A 23,435-nucleotide genomic window follows, 5' to 3' on the forward strand; every position below is an offset into this window, starting at 1 on the left:
TTCCATACACTGTACTTCCCACCCATCAAACTTTCACTGTATGTACAAACTTCCTATCATTTTCCCATTCAACTGCCTGGACTTTTGTAAAATGTCAGATAAGAAAAATTCTAGAAGTAGGTTTTGCTGTGTGTTACTCTCCTATTGATGAATGATAAAATACCACAAATTAGCTGCTTTAAACAATGCCATTTTTCAGTCATAGTTGTGTAGGTCAGAAGTCTGGGCTGGGTGTGGCTGGGTTTTCCACTCAGTGTGTTTCAAGGCTGAAATCAAGCTGTGACTCTATGGCTGTGGTTCTCATCTGGGCTCAGGTCCTCTTCCAAACACACTGGTTAACGGCAGAATCCATTTTCTGTGGTCGTAAGACTGTGTTCCCACTTTCCTACCGGCTATTTATTCGTCACTGCTCTCAGCTCCCAGGGGCTTCCCTTCTCATCAGCTGTTCAAATGTGCATGTTTGCTTTCTTCCTGACCAGCAGGAACACCTTTGACTTCCTCTTCCGTGACAAATCTCTGCCTTTAAGTCTCCTGTGATTCTAGTAAGCACACCTGGATAATCTCCCTTTCTTAAAGTAAACTGTGCCCTGTAACATAAACTAATTGTGGGAGTCTAAGTCCTTTATTTTCACAGTCACTAGAATTTTGCAGAATGACAGAGAAATGAAATATTAGGAACCATCTTAGAATTTTGCCTGGCAAATACTGTTAGTGATTGCTAGCCAGAAAAATACCCCATTTTCCTATTTTTTTTTTTTTTTGCTTTTATTTTTCATTTGGCTCCTTATCTTTGTGAAACACTATCCAATTGAACTGTCATTCAATGTTTAAAGCCTTCTAGAACCTCTGATAAAAATCTGTTAAAATTTTTCAACAAGTCTAAAAAACTAGTAAAATAAACAGGGTACTATGAACCAGATATATCTGGGCAAGTGTCTGAATTTCACTTACTAGCTATTAGACCAGAGTCAGTAAGCAAAGTGGTTATGGAGCCCTCTTAGTCTAAGTTTCCACTGTAAAACTGGGACAGTAATTGCTATCCCTAGAACATCATCTAATGAGTCTATTAATATTCTTACCACAATGGTAGAGCCAGAGTGCTCAACTAAGAGTTTCTGAGCTTTGTTTTGTTTCTATTTTCTTTCCATTTTGGTTCTGCTTGGTTTGTATTTAAATGCAAAAAATCTCCAACAGAGGAGTCAGACCAGATTTTGCCTTATAGAAATCTGTTACCTTCCCACCAATACATTATTCTCAATGGGCTTTAGAAACCTCACAATTTATCACCAATGCCAACAGCTTGCCTCGAATTCAAGTGCTATTCTAATCTGTTCTCTCTTAAATGCTTATTATGGCAATCACATGGACATATGAATTGATCATTAAAATACTAAATTATATACTTGGGACACCCACGCTATACCTTGAGTACTTTAAGTATCCATTATGGGAGGTGATTTATTTATAATGTTTTTGTCTGATACATGCAATATATTTTGCTTATATAGTTTGGTTCTAAAACTCTCCCATATCTAGTGGAATAATTTTTAAGCTGAGTTTCCTCTTCTTCCCTTAGTATATTCTCAGTGATATGATCAAATTTGTTCCCTAGTTCACCTCTGTTTTTTTTAATCTTCCAATAATTTCTAATTTTAATTAATGACTTAGAAATTCAAGTGCCCCTCCAATTATTCTTGGCTTTGTTTTTACTTTACAACTGACTTTCATCTCTTACTAGGTTCCCCAATTCTCTCACAATTTCTACATTTTGAAAAAATTTTAAAAAGTCCTAACTTACTGCTTTTCTTCATTCATGAATATAGTTTTGTCACTTAATTGTGCAAGATTTGTGGGCAAGTTATTTTCTTGTAAACACATTGTGAGGCTTTTAAATGACTTTAAAGTTTCCCCTGAAATATTGAGTAATTTTTTTAAATGTTTTAAGCCCTCTATCAGTTTTTGCTGTTTCTTTGTTTTACTATTTGTGATTAGACACTCCCCTTCTGATGAATATTTTTAGTTACCCTCACTTTCACTAAAATGTTGAATTTGATCTTGGCAAATTATCCTTAATAATAATTTGTCATTCTTTTGACCACCACACAGAACTAAATCTATTATATTTTATCCCCCTTGAAGTTCAAGAAGAATTTAATATTGGAAAGTCATTTATCTTCTCCAGATATCTAACACCAACATTTTTGTCCTGATTAAGATTTCTGCCAATCTATACGGAGACAAATGTAGCTCCTTATTAATGTTATTATCTAGCCTTATTTTGCAGGTTCTTTTTGCCTTCTCTACCATATTCAGCTGATTCTCATTATCATAGCATTTTGCTACATTTTTATTCTTTAAATATGGAATGCCTGCTTACTGAAATTCCATTTACTCTCTTTGACAAATAATTTTATCCTGTAATACTCAGGATTCAAACATTTTGAAATACTCAAATTTGGTAATTTAAGAAGTGATGACAGGATTATTCACAAGAACTCAGAGTATTTAAGAGAAACACAAATGAATAGTGCCTTGGCCCAGGGCTAGTAACAGTATAGAGCCACTAAAAGGGGCAAGCAGCAGAAACGAATCACTCTGCTGGAACCCGGAGACAGCTAAATGCTGAGGGTTGACAGAATCTACAAACTTCAGTGAAAGATGAAACCAATACTGCAACCCCGTAAGATTCTAATCTGGGGAATAAACACTCCAACATGGCTCTCCTTCCTCTCCAATTTTTTGCTGGAAATCCTCACTGCTTGAAACCAAATGGGAAGTCAGGAAAATAAGGAAATCCTTGTAGCACCTTTATTCTATTCTGAGAAGGAAGAGAAGAATAGACAGTGAACATGGAAGGGCAAACTGAGGAAATCCAGCAGAAATATGTTACCTTTTATACCACCATCTCAATTTTTTTTCCTAGAGCAGCTGTGGCTTAGGAGTTGCATATCACAAATATTTTTGTTTGTTCCATTATTTTTCCTGAAGTTAGGTTCCAAAATACCATTTGATATCTTTATATTTTTGCCGAGCATTTCACACCACTTTGACCTCTGAAATAAGTCTGAAAATATCTATGCATTCCCCATTAAGATGCAACTTGATTTCACCTCTCTGGAAAGCCTTCCATATACTCCACACAGAGACTATGAATAGTTGTTGTTTCTTAGGTGCAGTTCTGAGAAGCAGCAGCATCTAACTAAAATAATATCAATGAAATAAATTCAGTCTTCCTGTTAACTGAAATTTGGGTATATGACCTTCTTTTTTTTTTTTTGAGACGGAGTTTCACTCTTGTTACCCAGGCTGGAGTGCAACAGAGCAATCAAGGCTCACCGCAACCTCTGCCTCCTGGGTTCAAGCGATTCTTCTGCCTCAGACTCCCAAGTAGCTGGGACTATAGGCGCACGCCACCATGCCCAGCTAATTTTTGTATTTTTGGTAGAGGCAGAGTTTCACCATGTTGACCAAGATGGTCTTGATCTCTTGGCCTCATGATCCACCCACCTCAGCCTCCCAAAGTTCTGGGATTACAGGCATGAGTCACCGTGCCTGGCCTTTATGGCCTTACTATGTTTTCCTAGTGATGTTAAAAGATGACAAATATTAGCTCCTCTCTTGTTTTCATAAGCACTGATGCTATATTATCTGCTTTATTCATCTCTAGCAATTTATAACAATAATAAGGAAAGGGAATAGAGGAAATTAACCCTTATCTTATTAAGTTTTAATCTCTTTCTTTTCAAATTTAATACATGATAGGTCAGCTTTACTAATGGTTTTATACTGTCTGTTATAATCCTACCAGTGTGTTCATTCTATTTTTTTCCCAATTCTTCTGCACTATTTGAAGGATTATAAAAAGTCTCCACTGACATCAGAGAGTCTCTCCCAGTGGCTTACCATAGTGCCTGAAATTTCCATCTTCAGAGAAACATTTCTGATACAGGGCTTTATCTCCAGAAAGTGCTTATTAAGTGGACTTAGCTTACCTAAGAGAGGTAACATTTTGACACATTCAATGATCAGCTTCAAAGTCATCAGGCAAAATGAAGGAACATTGGTGTTTTGAAGAAAGTTCCTGTTTAGAGAAGCTAACGGCTTAACCTTCAGCTGATGGAATTAACCCCAGCTTTTATATCCAACATATTTCTAGTTATGAGTAAAGCCAGAAGAGCATAGAGATTGCCGTAAAAAAATTCCAAAGCAGGAGCTGAGATTTATTCTCTTATCTTAAAATTAAGCCTCATGCATCTCTGAAGTCAGGTAGTACTTAAGGAAGACTCTTGGATAAATGTACGGACTGGTAAATTTTCATAAGGCATAAGACTCAGGAAAAGTTCAGAACTAGAGGCAAGGTCTAGGGAGGTAACTGTAGCTACAGGCTAATAGGACCAGAAATAAGGAAATAGAGTAGGCAGTCAGATGTTCACAAGGGACATGGTTATACTGCAAGCACATTCTCCCCACTCCCCAGTTAATCAGTATTGAGCCCTATCTTACAATCAATGACTTATTGGCTGCAGAACTTAAACTTATTCTTTGATATTTTCTTTATGATAATGATAACTCAGACTTTTTCAATATACAAGGCAATATTTTAAGCTTTTTTACAGATACTGGCTTATTTCATCATCACAATAACTCCATAAAGTGGGTAACACTATCATATCCATTTTACAGATGGGGAAATCAGGGTGTCAGAGCAATTAAGGAACTTATTCCAAGATGAAACACTGGGAAGTGCCAGACCCTGGAACTAACTCCTGGCAATTTATGCAGGCTTTAAGCTTATCTTTACATTTCACAGCCTCTCATGGACACAGGAAACAACCTACCACTGAGATAGATGTATGTTGCTGGATGAACAAATCACATCATCTGATCCTGCATCCTTTTCTGTGGTCTCGGTGTGAAACTGAACAATAGCAATCCCTACTCTGTTACTTTGAAAAGGGACTAAGCCAGTTCCTGAAGCCTGCTATGGGTGTAAGACACAAAAGCAACAGTAAATGTGGTCTATGGGAAGTTGAAATGAAACCTCTCCCTCCTGCAACCACCTTTGGAAGAACACATCTGGGGCAAGATGAGCCACTGCGAAGCGATTTCTGCCATCAGGCATCTGCTGCATGTTCATGCCTCTGGCAGCCTTGGGGAGCAGGGAACATCTGTAGCAGCTACATGCCACAAGGTCTGGTATCTAAGCCTGGGAGAAGGATGTTCCCAACTAAGGCTGGACAATGCTAAGCATGACACTGCCAACTGGAAGTAAAAGCCCTATTCTCACTAGTTTTCCAGGGTAGCTTTGCTACCCACTTCATTCTTCTGTAAAAATAGTATAGGCATTAAAAACATAAAAATAAAAATCCCAAGTTACAATAGTCCAACAGAATATAAACTTCTATGAGAGGAGTAGAGGCCTAAAGTACCTAGAAAAAAATACCTTCATTGTCACCTTTTTCTGCTTCTGTATCATCACACTTGTGCCTGACATAACTACAAAGCCTAATCTTAACCACACTAAAGTCTCTGCACCTATTGCAGCGGACTCTTACAAGAGCTCTGAGTCACCTTCAATAATCTGTTTGTTGTTTTAAAACATGCCTTTTCCTGTTGGCTGCAGCAGAGAATCCTGAAGATATATGCTGAAGTCAAACCCTGAAACAATATAGAGCTTTGTGTGACTTAGGTCACATCACCTTGGCCAGACATGGTGGTTCATGCCTGTAATCCCACTTTGGGAGGTTGAAGTGGGCAGATCATGAGGTCAAGAGATTAAGATCATCCTGGACAACATTGTGACATCCCTTCTCTACTAAAAATACAAAAATTAGCTGGGCATGATGACATGCACCTAGAGTTCCAGCTACTCACTAGGCTGAGGCAGGAGACTTGACTGAACCCCGGAGGTGGAGGTTGCAATGAGTTGAGATGGCATCACTGCACTCCATCCTAGTGACAGAGTGAGACTCTGTCTTAACAGACACACACACACACACACACACACACACACACACACACACACACACGGAAGGCTTCCCTCTGTTACAAAAAGACCTTGGCATGCATTAGACCATCTATGTCGGCATCCTGACATTCTTACAGACTAGCCATGTGACTTGGGGGAAATTATTTATTTTATTTTTTATGTCTCGAGTTCCACTTCTATATCGTGGGGATATTTAGTGGATGTACTTTCTTAGGGTTCTTTTGAGAGTTACGTAAGACAAAGAATGTAAAGAATGCAGCATAATAACTGACATAGAACAATTGTTTCATAAAAGTTACCTATTATCAAAACCAGATGTACTGGGAATGGGAGCAATAACATTATTTGTCCTGAAAAGAGGCCATACACCACTCACGTTGCCCTGGAGTTTCCACATTGCTCATGTTCTCCTTCCGCCTGAGATGCCTCTCCTCCTAACTTCTACCTATCACAATCACGTCAGACCCAACTTTAAACTCTGATTCTGATATGGTTAGGCTTTGAATTTTAATCCCCAGAGAGAGATCTGATGGGAAGAGATGGGATTACGTAGGTAATTTCCCCCATGCTATTCTCATAATAATGAGTGAATTCTCACAAGATCTGATGGTTTTATAAATGGTAGTTTTTCGTGCACTGACACACATGATCTCTCACTTGCTGTTATGTAAGATGTGCCTGCTTCCCCTTCCACCAAGATTGTAAGTTTCCTGATCCTCCCCAGCCATTCGGAACTGTGAGTCAATGAAATCTCCTTTGTTTATAAATTACCCATTCTCAGGTAGTGTCTTTATAGCAGGGTAACCGACTAACACAGCTTCTCTTACAAAACCTTTTGTATCCCTGAGAGGCATTACTTGTCTTCTCCTCAGACACTCCATTACACCCCCACTAGTGGATTTTTTTTTTTTTTTTTTTTTTTTTTTGAGATGGAGTCTTGCTCTGTCACTTGCTGGAGTACAGTGACTCTATCTCAGCTTACTGCAACCTCCACCTCCCGGGTTCCAGTGATTCTCCTGCTTCAGCCTCCTGAATAGCCGGGACTACAGGCACCCACCACCATGTCCAGCTAATTTTTTGTATTTTCAGTAGAGTCAGGGTTTTGTGATGTTAGCCAGGATGGTCTCGATCTTCTGACCTCATGATCCACCTGCCTCAGCTTCCCAAAGTGCTGGGATTACAGGTATGAGCCACCACGCCTGGCTGGATGCTTTTATTTTTTTAAGCAAAAGAGTCCTGTTTTTAGTTATGTTTGTAACTCCTACAATTTCTGCTATAGTACCTTGTACACAGTAGGTGCCTTACTCATTTTTGTTAAATTTTGTTCATCTACAATATCTTTTACTCATTCTAAGCTATAAAATAGGCTCCAAAGCTATAAACATAGAGCACAATGTATGGTTCCTTTTGACAGTCACAGGGACATCATGAGCACACCAGGCATATCGCCATTCATGGTCTCAGTTAGAAATGACATCCACACAGGATGTGGCTGTCCCCAGGATTCTCAATGTGGCTTGACCTTGTCAATCATGTGCACTTACAATGGCAATATGCAGATTTGCTCATATTCTAAGTACGCCCAGAAAGTTCAGGATTGTGTTAAAGCAACTTGACTAAACAAATAGCAGCTTAGTGGAATGGACCTGCAGTAAATACCTTTGAGGTTTGATAACATAAATATGTCTGGTGTAAAAAGATTGGACCAAATAACTAAATATTTGCTTGGGTATAAAAAAACAAAAAGAATTAAAAATTGTCATAAATGTGTACAAACTTCCCGATCATAAATGTAGAGTTGGTTTGCCTGGAGACTGAGTGAAACACTGTAAATCAGCCTCAGCTTGTTCTAACACTCATATTTCCCAATACACTAATTCAATCAACAAAGCTCCAAAATTAAATTGGAACCAGAGCTGAGAAGTGGGTAAGCACCACAGGGCATCTTAAGAGCAGGGTTCTGATATACGTGTCAGAAAATGTGTGAGGGTTCTTCCTAATTTAAATCACCAAATAATTTATCCACTGTTTATCAAATACAAAAAAGAGCTGACTTTGCTTTTCTAAACAATCAAATTTATAAGTATAAGAAGACCCTAACACCTGAGCATAATGTTAAGAGAATGCGTCAATGAAAAGGGGTAATAGTCGGCAATTAATTAGAAAGTTGCATATATCCATATTTTGAAAAGGAAGGGGAACAACTCCTGAGGAAACACAGCCAAAAATATTTCCTTGGATATGTCAGAGTTACCTCATAAAATTTCTGGTGCAGAATATTAATGGAGTATTGAATTAGGTCTTTCATGTTATAAAACCTGATCTCTGTCAAGCAGTATGAATTGGTCTTGGGATGTGAAAAACTCTATCATATTTTATTTAGCAATCACCTTTTAACTTAGAACAAGCTTATGAGGAAATCATTGCTTGAAGATATGTAATCAAATATGATAATGCTATTTTAACTGGATTCCTAGAATCTCAGACCAGAGCCAATATCAAGCAAAATATATCAAATAGGTGACAGTGGCCTTTGGCATTCCCTTTCCTCTCCTGGCCCAGCCCTTTGACTCTGTAGTTACGCCCTCTCCTTGGTGACTTGATTGACCTATGATATTTACTTTCCTCCCTCTCAGAAGGTGTCTTTGAAACAGGGAAGGAGCAGGACACCATTTAGTGTTTCCCAATGACATTCCAAGGAGCTAGATCTTATCGCAGACTTCTCTAAAACAGGACTTCCGAGTCAAGTAAACTTAGAAAATGCTGCATTGGACAAAGTGTTTATTTGCTTGTTTTTGCCGAATGTCTCAGAACTTCTATCACACTAATGTGCACGGAGCATCTCCTAGAGAATGATATTTCCTAAATTGGATTAATTACAGCAAGCCCTTGCCAGTAACATCCATTAACATCTCACTCTTTGGGTAACACTGATGCAAGGGAAAGAGTGAACACAGGACAAGCCTGAGCTCAAAACTTGGTTCTGCTACTTAGTTGAGAAACTTCTCTGAGACAAGGTTTTTCATTGATTGGTTAGTGTCTGCTGGATTAGGTTTCCATTGCTTTTGCTCCCAGTGTTGCAGTCAAGAAAAATATTTGGGAGCACAGAGTGATAACTTCTTAGGGTAATGTCACTTGAATAAAGTAGTGTCTTGACAGAACTTGGTTGGAGTTTGTAGAATCATCCAAGCTAAAATATTTTTGTTCTATAAAATGTATTCTGTTCTTCTCCTTCTCTAAATTCCATGTATCTCCTTTCACTGTCTGCCTTCCGGGAGGCTATGCAAAATTGGTGGAGATATTAAATCCCCAAACTAAAAGAGAAAAGCATGTGAATGTGAGTCTTCAGTTGACTTTAGAGGAAACATATTGCTTAATAGAAATGTGTGGGAAACAATGATAGTGGGCAGTAAATACCAGATTAATTACATTTATTTAATATGCTGTAGAACCAATGCAGATAGCCGAACTTTTAAATAAAGCACTATAATTTTACCATTTTTAGTACTAGACTGCAAATTTACAAACACTTGTATTGAAAAACATGATTTTATTCCTTATTACCAAAAGCAAAATTGCTCTATTACAAAACTATTAGACTGCTATCTCCACATATTTTATTTCTGGATTTCTAAAAAAATATATATATATATATATTTTTTATAGTCAACACTATACCCCACATGTTGAAAAATTTGAAACTGCCTAAATAACAAATGTGTGAACTCACAATGATATTCTAAATGATCCAGGAAATGTCATTTTAAATGGTAAAATCAATATGTATTTTGGTTCATTAGAAAAGTACATAATGACTATTTCTAGCATCTCCTCAGACTCTGTTTAACCAGTGTGTACTGTGATGCCTGGCCTGAAGCACTTCTATTTTTAGTTCTAATGGAACAGTCTTAAATTGCTTATTTTCTGTTTACTAAAGTCGTCCGGTTTGTTACCATGGAAACTATGACAAGTGCTCGAGCTAACTATTTTATTAAATGAATTGGAGACATAGCTGAAGACTGAAGATGCAGCATGCCGTTCCTAAGGCATATTTTCCAACATCTGTAAAACCGTTGTCACAAGTATAGATATGAAATTAGTTATAAATAAAGTTATCCACATTTCGAATTTGAGAGGCTGTCCACATTTGTATTATAACTAGCATATCTGAATGATAAGTAGCACATAGGCATTCCCAACTTACAATAAGTCTTTCTAAAAGCATTATTTGTTGATCAATTCCTTGGAAATTAGAACATATTTTACCCATAGAAACAATTATTTTACAAATAATTGTTAGATCTCCAGGTCTACTCTCAAAATCCCTTCCCTGTGACGTCCTCGATCTATAGCAATATCCATTATAGCTTTTGTTCTCAGCTCTAGCAGCAGGAGCCAAGATGCAGGATAAGAAGAAAGGAAATAGTTTTCTTATGCTTACTGTAGTAGAGCTTACATAGGTCACCATTTGGGAATACTCACATCTACTGGCCTTTGCAGATATTAGGGCTCCCAAAACCATTCAGCTATTTGTCTGGCCCCTGTCTCTAGCTTTCAGGGGTCCTGACACTTGCTCACATTTCCTTCTCAAGTTTCATGCCGGACCAGTCTTGCTCTCAACCTGCCCCCACCTCTACATTGAGCCATCGTTCTCCCCAAGATTCAAGGTGGTCTCAGCTAGTTGTGAAAAACAAAAGCAGTCAAAATAGACACTATTTTCTAAATCAGGAGGGTCTGATCTTTTGCTTTCCCTGGGCCACATTGGAAGAAGGATTGTCTTGGGCCACACATAAAATACACTAACAGTAACAATAGCTGATGAGCTTAAATAAATAAATAAATAAATAAATAAATAAATAAATAAATCACAAAAAACTCAACATTTTAAGAAAGTTTACAAAGTAGTGTTGGAGCACATTCAAAGCTGTCCCGGGCCACAGGTGGCACATAGGCCATGGGGTTGAACAAGCTGGTAAATGATTAAGAGCACTTTCTGAAGTTTTGGCATTTTAAAACTATTTTATTTTTAACCCAGCTGGAACTGAAATACATTTCAAAACTATGAAATTTCCATTATCTTGACTAAAAAGCATATTCACGGGGTGTAAGTGTGAGGAAACTGCTTTGAGGGAATTCTAGAAATCAGATCCAAGGAGTCAGTCAGAAGTCAGTTAATTTAATAGAAGTAAACTTTTCTAGTGTATGCTCTGAATCTTGGACCTGTGGGTTTCTGTTGGAAGATGGATGGTGGTGGTTGATTGCAAACTGAGTCATCCCTTTGATTATTCATTTTCCAGATAATTCTAATGAAATGTATCTTACTAGTGCTGTAATTTTGCTTTTAAAAGAATATCATCTTAAAGAATATATCTCATGAAGATTACCAACACAATAAGATAGACAAAATTTTGTTCTTATTTTCTAACAGAATAGAAACCAAACAAAACCATTGTAATTTGGATGTTGTGAATTTTGCCCGAAAAAGAAAAGAATTACTGTAACATATATGAGTCAATTTACTATTTTATGTGCAATAAATTAAAAGAGAAAAAGCATAAAATTTGCCTTTGTTAAAATCAATATGACATGAGTTATCTTCATTTTTATATAGCTATATTATATAGAGATTCCAATTTAATCAAAATTTATAAGAAAATGATAAGAATTATTTCCAGAAAGTTAAAGAATATATATTTTTAAAAATTAATTATTATAAGGATGGGTGTGAAAGCAAAGAGAATTTGATATTTCTGTTTTTCCGCAATGTAGTAACTGATTTTATCTGTAATGTTTTTCTAGAAAAACATATGTATTTTAAATGAATATGGTATACAATAAAATATGTAGTAAAAAAGTTCAAATTATTTTTTAATACCAGTGATCATTTAAGATACAAATTTCCTTAGGAGTGTATTTCAATTTTAATATTACTTGATAGTTCAAAATGAAGGCATATTTTTAACATTCATTTTTCATCTCCTTAGGGTCCACTTTTATTTGTAACACTCACATAATTCCAGTCAAAAACCAAGAGGGTGTGGCTATGATGTTCATCATTAATTTTGAATATGTGACGGATGATGAAAATGCTACCTCTCCACAGAGGGTAAACCCAATCTTACCAGTCAAAACTGTAAACCGTAAGTAAAAGGCAATGTGTAATAAATATTCTTGATAATTCTGCTACCATAGTCATTTTAATATAGTCTTTATTTCAATTCGGTTCTGAAAATATCTTTAAATTTGAAGTAAAATAATTTTACATGAGAAAGCATTAGCTCATGTTACCTTTTGGAATCTTCCAGAATTTATTGGCTGATCTGAAAGCCATTTAATTTGGATATCATATAATGTATTTAACCCCTGATGGACATTTAGGTTATTTTCAAACTTTGGTTATTAAAATTATGCCAGAATAAATTCTACTTATGTATTATTTTCATATGTGCATATGTGTATTATTGGGTAAACATATCTTCAGAGTCCTGTAAGTAGTATTCCTGGGTCAAGGATGATGCATATATAGTCTTTTCAAATACTGCCAAATTCTCCTCCACATGCTTTGAACCATTTTATGCTACCACCAACCATGAATTAGCCCTTTTCCCCAAAACTATGCCAACAGAGTGAATCAGAATCAGTTTTCTTGACTGTTGTCATTACCATAAGTGAGAAGTAGTACCTCAATTAGTTTTAATTGATATTTATTCTATGAGTAAGGTTCATATATTTAAGTGCAATAGACATTTCTTTATCAACTGTCCATTTCTTATGTACATTTCAGTTGTTTAGTTTTTCTATCTCATCAATTTGGAAAGTAGACAGCAAATAACTTACCTAAAAATAATGTGTTTTTTAACTTTTTCATAAATTTTGTTATTTAAAGGGTTTTTTGGTAATCTGTCTAAATCTATAACCCTTTCCTTTGTTGTGTCTTAAGTTTTGAGACATAATTAGAAAAGCTTTAACCATTGCAAGGTTCTAAATAAATCACTTCCTTTTCCTGGAACTTAGATGATTTCATTTTTTAGGATACTTGATCCATTGAAAGCTTATTTTGATGTATAGTGCAGAGTATACAGTTAATTTGTCTTTTTCCCAATGGCTCGCTCATTGTTCTAACATTATTTATTAAAAAGTATATTTTTTCATGAGTAATTTAAATGCTACCTTTATCATACATTAAACTTCCATATGTGCTTGAATCTATTTCTGTATTTTCTATTCTGTTCTGTTGGTTTATTTATCCCTCAGAATCATAGGTTCATATATATACAATAAATAATTAATATTGCATGATCCCTTATTATTTGATACTAATTTTCAGAAGGTTGAGGTTATTTTTTGATTAATTTTCCATGTGATCTTTAGAAGCAACTTTTCTAGAGCTTGAAAATATTCTTTAATATTTTTATTGGATTCACATTAATTGTATAAGTTAACTTGAAGATAATTGATGTCTCTATAATGTTGTAATTCTATTCAAGAATACAGTATGTATTTTTATTTTCTAAGTCTAATTTTTGTGTCTTTCAGGAATGTCTTAAAATTTTCCTCATTTGTTTACTTTGCTCCTTGGAATTTAACTTGTTGTTGCTTCTATTATAAATGAGACCCTTTCTCCCATTATATCTTCTTATAAAAGTAACTTTTCTTTTGGAATACATTAATTTTACATCCAATTATCTTAGTGAATTCTTAGTTTACAGTGACTTATACACTGACTTTTATGAATTTTTCAAGTATCCTATTACATAAAATACAAATTGTTTGACATTTCCTTTTCAATTCTTATATGTCTCATAGTTTTCTCTTGCCAAAATGTGCTAGGTATTATCTCCAAGGTATTATTAAAAAGAAATCAACAGTGAACATTATGCCTTGGCTCTGATTGTCATATGAATGCCTTTAATTCAAATATTCCCCATTAATTGAAATGATGACATGTGAGTTGAATTGTATGTGCCTTAAAATTTTAAGGAAGTTTCCACTGGCAAGTTTTTTAAGAATGGGTGCTTAAATTTGTAAAATGCCTTTTGTAGCCTCTGTGGAAATGAGTGTGTTATTATTTTCCTTATTTTTAAAATATATTTTATAAATGAAGTTCCTAATATAAACCATTGTTGTATCTCTGGAAGAAGCCACATTTGAACATGACACATTTCATTTGGTAGTATGTTTTTGGATTCTCTTAACTCATATTCATTAGGCGGTTTGCATCAATATTAAATAAGGAGATTGATTTGTAATTTTTGCCTGTATGTGTGCAATTTTCTAAGGTGTTTGTTCAATATTATAATTCCTTCAAAAATAATTGGGAGTTTCTTCTCTTTTTTGTATGCTATTGAACAATTTAAATAGTTTGAGGATTATCCAGACTTTAAAAGTTAGGTGTGATTTCCCTGTGAATTCATCGAGGTACTTACTTGTGGTAGCTGTTTGTGAAGTAGTTCCTTGACAAATTTATTTTTCTTCTTTAATAATGGTCAGCTCAAATTATCAATTTTAACTAGTGTCAGTTTTGCTAGACTTTATTTCCCTAGAAATTATTTCATGTAAATATTTAAATTTTATTTTAATAGAATTATGCAAGATAGTATTTTATGATTTCTTTAAAAATCCTGTTTTTGTAGTTATTTTTATTGAAATTTCTCATTTCTTTTACTATTGTTTAGTCTATTTAAAATTGTTGATTAATCAGTAGCTTTTTTTCTAAAGATCTACCTGTTTATTGGTTTGTTAATTCTATTAGTTTTCAAACTCACAAAATTTTGCTTTTATATTTCATAGTTCAGTTTTTATCAACTTACTTTGTGGCCTCTTTTTTATTGCATTGATTTGTTTTTATCCTTTCAGTATTTTGGTATATGATTTCAAGGCTATATATTTTTATCTAAGTACTGTTTAAGCTATACCCTATGAATTTAGAAATGTAATATTATTTTTTCTAGAAAATATGTAATTTTTGTTTTCCTTGTTTTTAACTTGAGTTGTTTAATATAGATAGCTTTTAGTTTTCCAGTAGGAAAAGTATTTTTAAAGTATTATTTTTTGTTAAGAAAACTTCTGGTTTTGGCCGGGTGCGGTGGCTCAAGCCTGTAATCCCAGCACTTTGGGAGGCCGTGGCGGGTGGATCACGAGGTCAAGAGATCGAGACCATCCTGGCCAACATGGTGAAACCCCGTCTCTACTAATGGTGCAAAAAATTAGCTGGGCATGGTGGCGTGTGCCTGTAATCCCAGCTACTCCGGAGGCTGAGGCAGGAGAATTGCCTGAACCCAGGAGGCGGAGGTTGCGGTGAGCCGAGATCGCGCCATTGCACTCCAGCCTGGGTAACAAGGGCGAAACTCCGTCTCAAAAAAAAAAAAAAAAAAAGAAAACTTCTGGTTTTATTGTCTTACAGTCATAAAATGCTTATATTATTTCTCCTTTTGTAATTGTCTAAGATTTTCCTGTGGTTTACTATTTGATCAATTTTCTTGAGTATGCCATGTAAATATAAAAAGAAAGTGGTATTACCGAATATCAGGGTACAAAAGTTGATACCTGCTTTTTAAAACTCTACCTTACTATTATGCTGTCTTCTATATCCTTACTTATTTCCTGTCCTCCAGATATGTCTTGGATTTAAGAAAGTGTATTAAAGACTTCTACTGTTAGGATATTTCTTGGTATTTCTTATTCTATCTCTTACAATTTCTGTTTTATGAATATTGCTGCTCTTGTTTATTTCATAGTCACATTTCATAGTCATATATTTTTATTAGTATAAATTAGTGTTTAGCATTACAAAATATCTTCTTTTTGTTTACTAATTTTCCATCTAAATGCTACTGTATCTTAAATCATGACACTTGAGTTTTCTGTTTTCTTGCTGTATTTTAAAGTTATCTTTTTGTCATTTGTCTTTGTTTCGGTTGTGTCTTTTCTATGTAGTGTGTGGTTTTGATACAGTATGAAGCTTTTCTTTATTGCTTATAGGAAAATAATACCTCTACTTTAATTGATTATAACTACAGTAGATATTTACCTTTATCAGTGCAATTGAAGTGTTTGTTTTCTTGGTATTAACATATTATATGTTAAATACACTCTCTTAAAGTATTTCATTATGTTATCTTTTCTTTGCCCTTTTAAAAACTGTTTTTTGTTGTTGTTTGATTCTGTTTTGTTTTTGATTTTTTGGATTTGGGAAAATTTATATCATTTTCCAATTCCAATAGTCATCTTTATAAGAAAATGTTATATACTGTCCTTAGCCCTTGCCTTTTTTCCTCAGGCAGTATATTTTGGTTCCTTACTTTGAGCAAAAATAAAATTATTGTGGCAAAAAACACAATTACTTTTGCAACAACCTAATAGCTTATAATCCTTTTCCTCTTCTTCCAATCATGCAGTTTTCATCAAGAATATTCTATTTCTTAAGGCTTATTGTTTTGCTCCTGAGTATCCGTAGTCTCCCGCCATTCAGTGTGTCAGTTTCAATAGCATCACTTGACTCCCATCTATTACCAGTAAGGCACTCAGTGAGCTTATCTATTTTCTTCTCCTCTCCCTCCCATTTTGTTGGGATATGGTATTTCTAGCTTGTCAGGTAGGTAATGTGTATATACTTCTTACTTTTATTTTGGCCTCACATTTCTAGCAAAGTATATTTATGTCTGTCTTTTTGTCAGAGATTCCCAAACACAACTTCTTAGATGAAATATTCCCCTTTGGAAAAGTTTTGTCAGTAAAATATTTTCAAAGTGCTCTCGTGTCTAACATGGTTTTGTATCACTTTGACATTTGAAGGACAGCCTAGGCAGATGTGACATTAGTATTTGGTCCATATTCTATGCCTCACGAATCTGGTAGATATCGTTTCATTCTTTTTTTTTACATCAGCAGTTGCTGACAACTAGTCTGATGCCAACCTGCTTGACTGTCCATTGTAAGTGAGTTTGGTATCTGGGGCCTTGTGTACTTTTTAAGCCCTTCTATTATCTCTCCAGAAACTGGTGCTCATGTTACAAACCTGCTCTTGAGATTTCATACTCAGTGTGAGGCCCTCTACTGCTGAAGGGGAACTTTGTTTAATAAGTTTTTCATCACTCCAGAGAGACTTCTGTACTCCTCTTTTCTTCATTTAGTTTCAGCTTGACTCTCTATTGCAGTGTGCTCTTCTGAGCCAATTTTGCTGATATTAGCAAATTCCCCACCTACATGTAAATAAAATTCTGTATGTTGTCTTTCTCTAGTTATTCCATAGGGATGATTTGTGGATACTTTTATTTGAACCCTCCTTTATTAATCTCAAAGGGTTATATAGGAGTCCATGAGGATTTGGAAATTTAGTTAGCTATCATTATCTATGGGAAGCTGGAGATCTTATCACAAAAACTCTAATATTTGAGAAAAGAAATTGTTATACTGTGCATAAGTTCAGATAGCAAAAATATACATATAATGAAAAACATGGTCCCAAAAGCCTATTTTGTAAACCTAAGCATAATACCAAATCAAACACTCCTCAGCTGACATTTTTTCATAATAGCAATTTCTTCCTTAAGTATGTCTAAATGACAGCACAATATTCTTTTAAAGCAGTAGTGACACAAATACATTAATGTAATATGATTCTAATATTCTGAATGTTTTACCCTGAACAATATTACACTTGGGGAAAACTCTATCAGAATTACTAATTCATCAGTCTTCCAGGTGATATATTTAGAAAAAAAAAATTGAACTACCATAAAAACTATTCTTATTACAAAGTCTTGATCCTCTAAGTTGATGACTGTTTTGATTTTGTTATACTTTCCACTAACAAATGCAATCATTAATGAATGATTCCTGGGAGTACACTGCTAATATCAACCCCATTTCTGTCATGAATACTGACAAGGTAATTTGTTTGGATAGTGGATACCTAGTTTAGTTTCTTCACTGTCTTCTCAAATTCTTATTTTTTTTCCCATGGAATAGTTGTCTTGCATGGTTCATCATATCGAATGGAAATGAAAAAGGGAGGGTACATCAGCAGCATGGCAGAGAAGGGGACTTTAAAAAAATAGTATGTCCATTTAAAACTGAAATGTATAGCAAAGACCTGGAACCAACCCAAATGCCCATCAATGATAGACTGGATAGGGAAAATGTGGTACATATACACCATGGAATATTACACAGCCATAAAAAACGATGAGTTTGTGTCCTTTGTAGGGACATGGATGAACCTGGAAACCATCATTCTCAGCAAACTGACACTAGAGCAGAAAATCAAATACCACATGTTCTCACTCATAGGCGGGTGTTGAACAATGAGAACACATGGACACAGGGAGGGGAGCACTACACAGTGGGGTCCGTTGGGAGGAATGGGGGAGTGATGGGGGGTGGGGAGGTGGGAAGAGATAGCATGGGGAGAAATGACAGATACAGGTGAGGGGAAGGAAGGCAGCAAACCACACTGCCATGTGTGTACCTATGCAATAATCTTGCATGTTCTTCACATGTACCCCAAAACCTAAAATGCAATAAAAAAATAAATTTAAAAAAAGGCAATATGAGTTCAGAAGCAAAAAAAATAAAAAAAATAAAAAAATAAAGCTGAAATGTAAATGGAGAATTAAACTTTGGTTTCCTGAGTGTAGGATAGTCTTTACAGTAGTCTCCAGGATATGATACCCAATTTATGCAACTTTATATTGCGATTAAAATAAAGTCTTATGTGCAACAAAGACATAGTTATAACAAATGTAGTAGCGATTCTGCTTCTTATTTTGTGAACATAAGTGATTTCCCTATGCTGTAGCTGTCACTTATATAGGGAATCATTAGAGAGAGTACAAATATGCAGATAAAATTGTTTCCAGAGCATTACAAAGGCCCATTATTTACCACCTGTATATTGTTTTATTACACCCTTCTGTCATTATAGAGCCTAGATTTTCCTTTAGATGGTGTCAGTCTTTGAAGAATGGATTGTTAAATCAAACCTAAAAGTTAAACAGAGGCAAATTATGCTTGGTAGCTTCTGACACTAATTTCTACTTTGTCTTTTTTCTCGTCTTTGGCAAACCCCTGCTGATTCTTTCTTCTTTGAAGTATGCTACTACCAGTGTAAATTAATGATACTGGCTATTTCAAACATTGTTGTTCCAGTGATAGCCACTTAAAAAAAATAAAAATAGAAAATTCTGATGCACCTCTTTTAGCAAACACATCTTAACCTTCAAAATAGTAATGCTATTACTTCAAAACCTACATCGTAACTGCCAGCTTTTGTATCACTTGAAATGATCTCAAATAGAAATACGGTTACAAAGGAGTATACAATGGTATCCACCAAAGCAAATTTAAAACTGGCATTTCCCTTTAACCAGGGCTTACTCTCTTATCTAAAGTGTTTGTAATTGCTTGTGTGTGCGCGCACGTACATGCATGCCTGAGGGGTAGGATTTAAGTGACAGTTATAGGAAAAAGATTGTTGTGTGTTTGGGAAGATGTGACTTTCTGAAAATTTAAATACCTCTACTGAAATAGAGACAAAAAAAAGGAAAAGATGTGATATGACTACACCAGAAGCATAGGTTTAATAAAAGGGAGGTATTAAATTGAGAAGGTTAAGTAAAAGAAAAGGAGTTAAATACAAAATAGAAAATATGAGTTATACAAAGGCATTATGATACATTGGGCTCTGTAAATTCTGAAAACTTAGAGACTTATTTTATATTCAATTAAATACTGGATCATTTCTCAGTACAGATACCTAGTTTCAGAGCCAGGAACTCTACATAAGAAAAGTGAGCAGCTTTCTCTGAGAAGATCTAATTTTTCATAAACATATTCTCTGTAGAAGACACAGAACTAGCCATAATTAGATGACTCATGTCCTTTGGAATGAAGCAAGTACAGAAGAAAGTGTTATTTTGATAAATCTTACTATCAAATTTTGATAAGCACTGCATACTTAAGCCAATTAATTGATACATAATAGATATAAATACCAAATAAAAGATGAAATTGAACACTTTCTCACTGAAGTCTTCTGTAAAAGGTTTGCAGTCTAAAAAATGGAAATAATACAGAGTAAAAGAAAAAAATTTTGCTTTCCCTATCAAGCATAGGAGTCCACATTTAAAGGAGCCAATAGTAATAAAAAAGTGTGTTCTCTTTTTTTTCAGCTGTGATATTTGGTGGTGTAGAATATTTGTGAATAATGGAAGAGAAAGAAATTATGCATTCTTATTTACATGATTAATTCCTGAGTTAATTGTCATCAAGTATAAGAGGCTTTCACTTTAACTTAAGTTGGATTCTCTTCTTTTACATTCCATGTCCCCACATTCCCTTGAGTCTTTCCACCTCTGTAACAGTTATTTCAGTACCATTTGCTTGTTCCTCTTCCTCTACTCTTAAAAGCCGTTTGTTTCTCCCCTGGGAGCTGCTTTTAGTATTCTTCCCTTCTTAGTCATCTCTATATACCCTGCTTGGGTGAACTCATTCTTTATTTATAGGGCAAAGACCCTCTCACAAATCAATATCTCCAGCTCATATCTTTCTTTAGAATTTTCTTGTTATTTACAACCTCGTATATCCCACTAGACATCTCCTTTGGAAGATTGCAGTATTTTTAGGTGATTTAGCATTTCAAACTAAGAACTGCCTTTCCATCTTCAGCTACCATCCATTTCATCCTACCAAAAACCTCTTCCTTTTCATACATTATGAATAGAGTCATTATCCAAGGCTCCCAAGCCAGAAACCTGAGCATAATATGAAACATCTCCTTCTCTCTAATCCTGTATTCTCTCAACCAAAGGGTAGCCAAAGTCTATGAAACGCATCTGTTAACTATCTCTCTCATGGCCCACTGTAATTGTCCTACTCAGACCCTCAACATATCTTTCTTGGACTGATATAATAGTCTCATAATTGGTATTCCTGCTTTAATCTTCTTTTCTTCAGGATCACATGTCATAGTATTGTACATCACATCATAATATTCCACTGTCTATATCCTTTACCGTGACCCTCTATTGCCTAAAATATAAGACTCCAAAGCCCTGTGCATGCATAATACAATCAACCTATCATGATATAACTTCTGATACTTCTTCAGTCTCATTTCCCATCACATCCCACATTTCAGTGGGGGTTCCTTGAAACCACCATTTACTTTATGACACCTAATTTGTATCATGTGGTGTCCTCTCTACTAAAATGATTTCCTTCTTCTAGCATACCTATTCCAAAGGACTCTTCATCTGTGGAGCATTCGTAACTCGCCTACATGAGTCCACATGTTCCTGCCCCTGTAACATCATAATACCTCATACCTGTCTTCTACTATCACATTGGTCATATTTGTTTGCTTAGTAAGCAAGTAACGTGAATGAAGAAGGCTAGGAGTAAAACTATAGAGAGAAGTGAGGACTGTCAAAAAACTGGAGAATATATTTATCTTATTTGAAGTGGCCCATAACTCTTCAGCTCTACTTCATAGCAGGGACATTTTATTTTCTTCCACATAGACCTAATGTTTTGCAAATAGTAAGCATCCAACACATATTTGTAGAAGACACAAAAAGTTATTTTTTGCCTTGAGTAATTAAGTTATTTTTTTCCTACTGAATGTGCATTACTCAGATTGCCTGTCAGTCTTTCTCCAAGTGTGAGACCATCAACGTCACCTTGCAATGTGTTTGAAACACAAGTTCTTGGGCCCTACACCAGAACAACTAATTCAGAAACACTTGGGCCCTACACCAGAACAACTAATTCAGAAACAAATTCAACAAGCTGTGTTTTAACAAACACTTCAAGTCATTCTGATGCCCAAGAAAGTATGGAAAACCATGATCTAGGTTAATGAATGTTTAGATAAAACTATAAAAAAAATAAATTTTAATTGAAAACAAATGTAAAAATGTAGACTCAAATTTCTGAAGTATCTTATTTTCATAGTAATTTTTAAAGGGTACTTTTTCACTTAATCTTATTAAGGTACCATAAAGGACATTCCACTATCTTTGAAAAGATTAAAATTATACTTCCCAAATCAAAAAAAATTTTACTTTTATGCTTACTAAAATTTTGAATTATTCTAAAAGCTTCAACTGAAGCTAAGCCTAACCACACAGAATATAGTTGGTAATTTAGGCAATTATCTAGCTAATTTAAGTCACTAAAAAACATATTCATATGGTTTGGGCTCAATACTCTAGCTAATTGACACATAAAATACACATTTGCCTCAACAGCTACATTACTCCCTCAAATTTGTATCTCAGTTTTTAGACCTCAAGCTAAGAAACAAAGAAATTTTCTATAACTGGTTTATAACAGGGCTTTCACAGTGTTTTTACTATTCTCCACTGGAGCTGAAAGTCATTCTTTAATTCAAAGATGAAGAGCTGCAATAGTAATATAGAGTTTCCCATTCAGTGAGCATTACTATAGAAACAATCTGTTATTCAAAGGAATTTAATTAAAGGTTTTACAGTGTAACTAATGTTTACTATTCATGTGTATGTGGAAGTTTCCTCTTTTTAAAGATTAAATCTGATCTAGAAAAAGGAACCATGACATGGTTGCAAAAAAGAAATCTGAGGAAAGTTTAGTTATAGTTGCAACAAATTTTATGTCACGTTCCCCCGCACCACCAGGATTTGAACAAAGTATCTATTTATAAGATCAAGAAAATTGCTAGTAGTTTAAAAAAACACATTATTTCTTCATTAATAATGGATGTTAATGAATGCCCAAATTGGTATATCCACAATAGAGAGCCCCCATATGAGTATCATTTGGAAGATTTTGTTACCTAGCAACACCCAATCAGGAACAGTCTCTATTCATACAGCGTTTGGGTAACTGGTGTCTGTACCATTTGTGTTTGGAACACTCCATCAAGTGTTCTGTCTATGTTATGGCTACATGATCAGCCATGTTCAATTTTGGTTAAGATGTTATCATTTTCACAGGACTCGAATAGACTTTTTAATTTGTCATTTAGAAAAGGAAGAAATCTATCAAAAAGAAATTATGCATATTGCATGTATTGATTTATTAAGCTGTTATTTTAGGCACATAGAAACTTAATTAGGTGTACATTGTGCTGCTATGTTTACTTTCATTCCCAATCCACTCTTACTGAGAGATTTTAACCCTAAGAGGCTAAAAGCAGTCCACTACCCTGTCCTGTCTTCTGCCTTACTTTCCTTATTCAAATTCATGTTTCCTGCTATTTTGCTCTCATGATGATGACTCAGCCAGATCACAAGCAGTGTCCCTCAGATATCATCAATATTTGCAAATATATTTACGGGAGTGCTCTGTTGCTGCTGCACCTCCTCTGATTGTTCTCATGCCTTGCTACAGCACTGATTTCCTCCAACCTCCACTTACTGTTTTTAACTCATATAACTTCCAGATTCCAAGTTGGTCCTATCCTCAT

At 35.0% G+C, this 23,435-nt stretch overlaps 1 protein-coding gene across 3 annotated transcripts in view; it reads left to right on the forward strand.

The window, feature by feature from the left end:
* Positions 1 to 23,435, forward strand: part of KCNH7 (potassium voltage-gated channel subfamily H member 7) — a 477,505-nt gene that overhangs the window by 289,478 nt on the left and 164,592 nt on the right. For all 3 annotated transcript variants that reach the window (XM_003921927.4, XM_074399586.1, XM_074399587.1), the window contains exon 3: positions 11,974 to 12,129. In XM_003921927.4, the coding sequence (XP_003921976.1) occupies positions 11,974 to 12,129 (156 nt within the window). The remainder of the gene's footprint in view (positions 1 to 11,973; positions 12,130 to 23,435) is intronic.

The sequence above is a fragment of the Saimiri boliviensis genome, chromosome 5 (genome assembly GCF_048565385.1).
Source record: "Saimiri boliviensis isolate mSaiBol1 chromosome 5, mSaiBol1.pri, whole genome shotgun sequence".
Lineage (NCBI taxonomy): Eukaryota > Metazoa > Chordata > Mammalia > Primates > Cebidae > Saimiri > Saimiri boliviensis.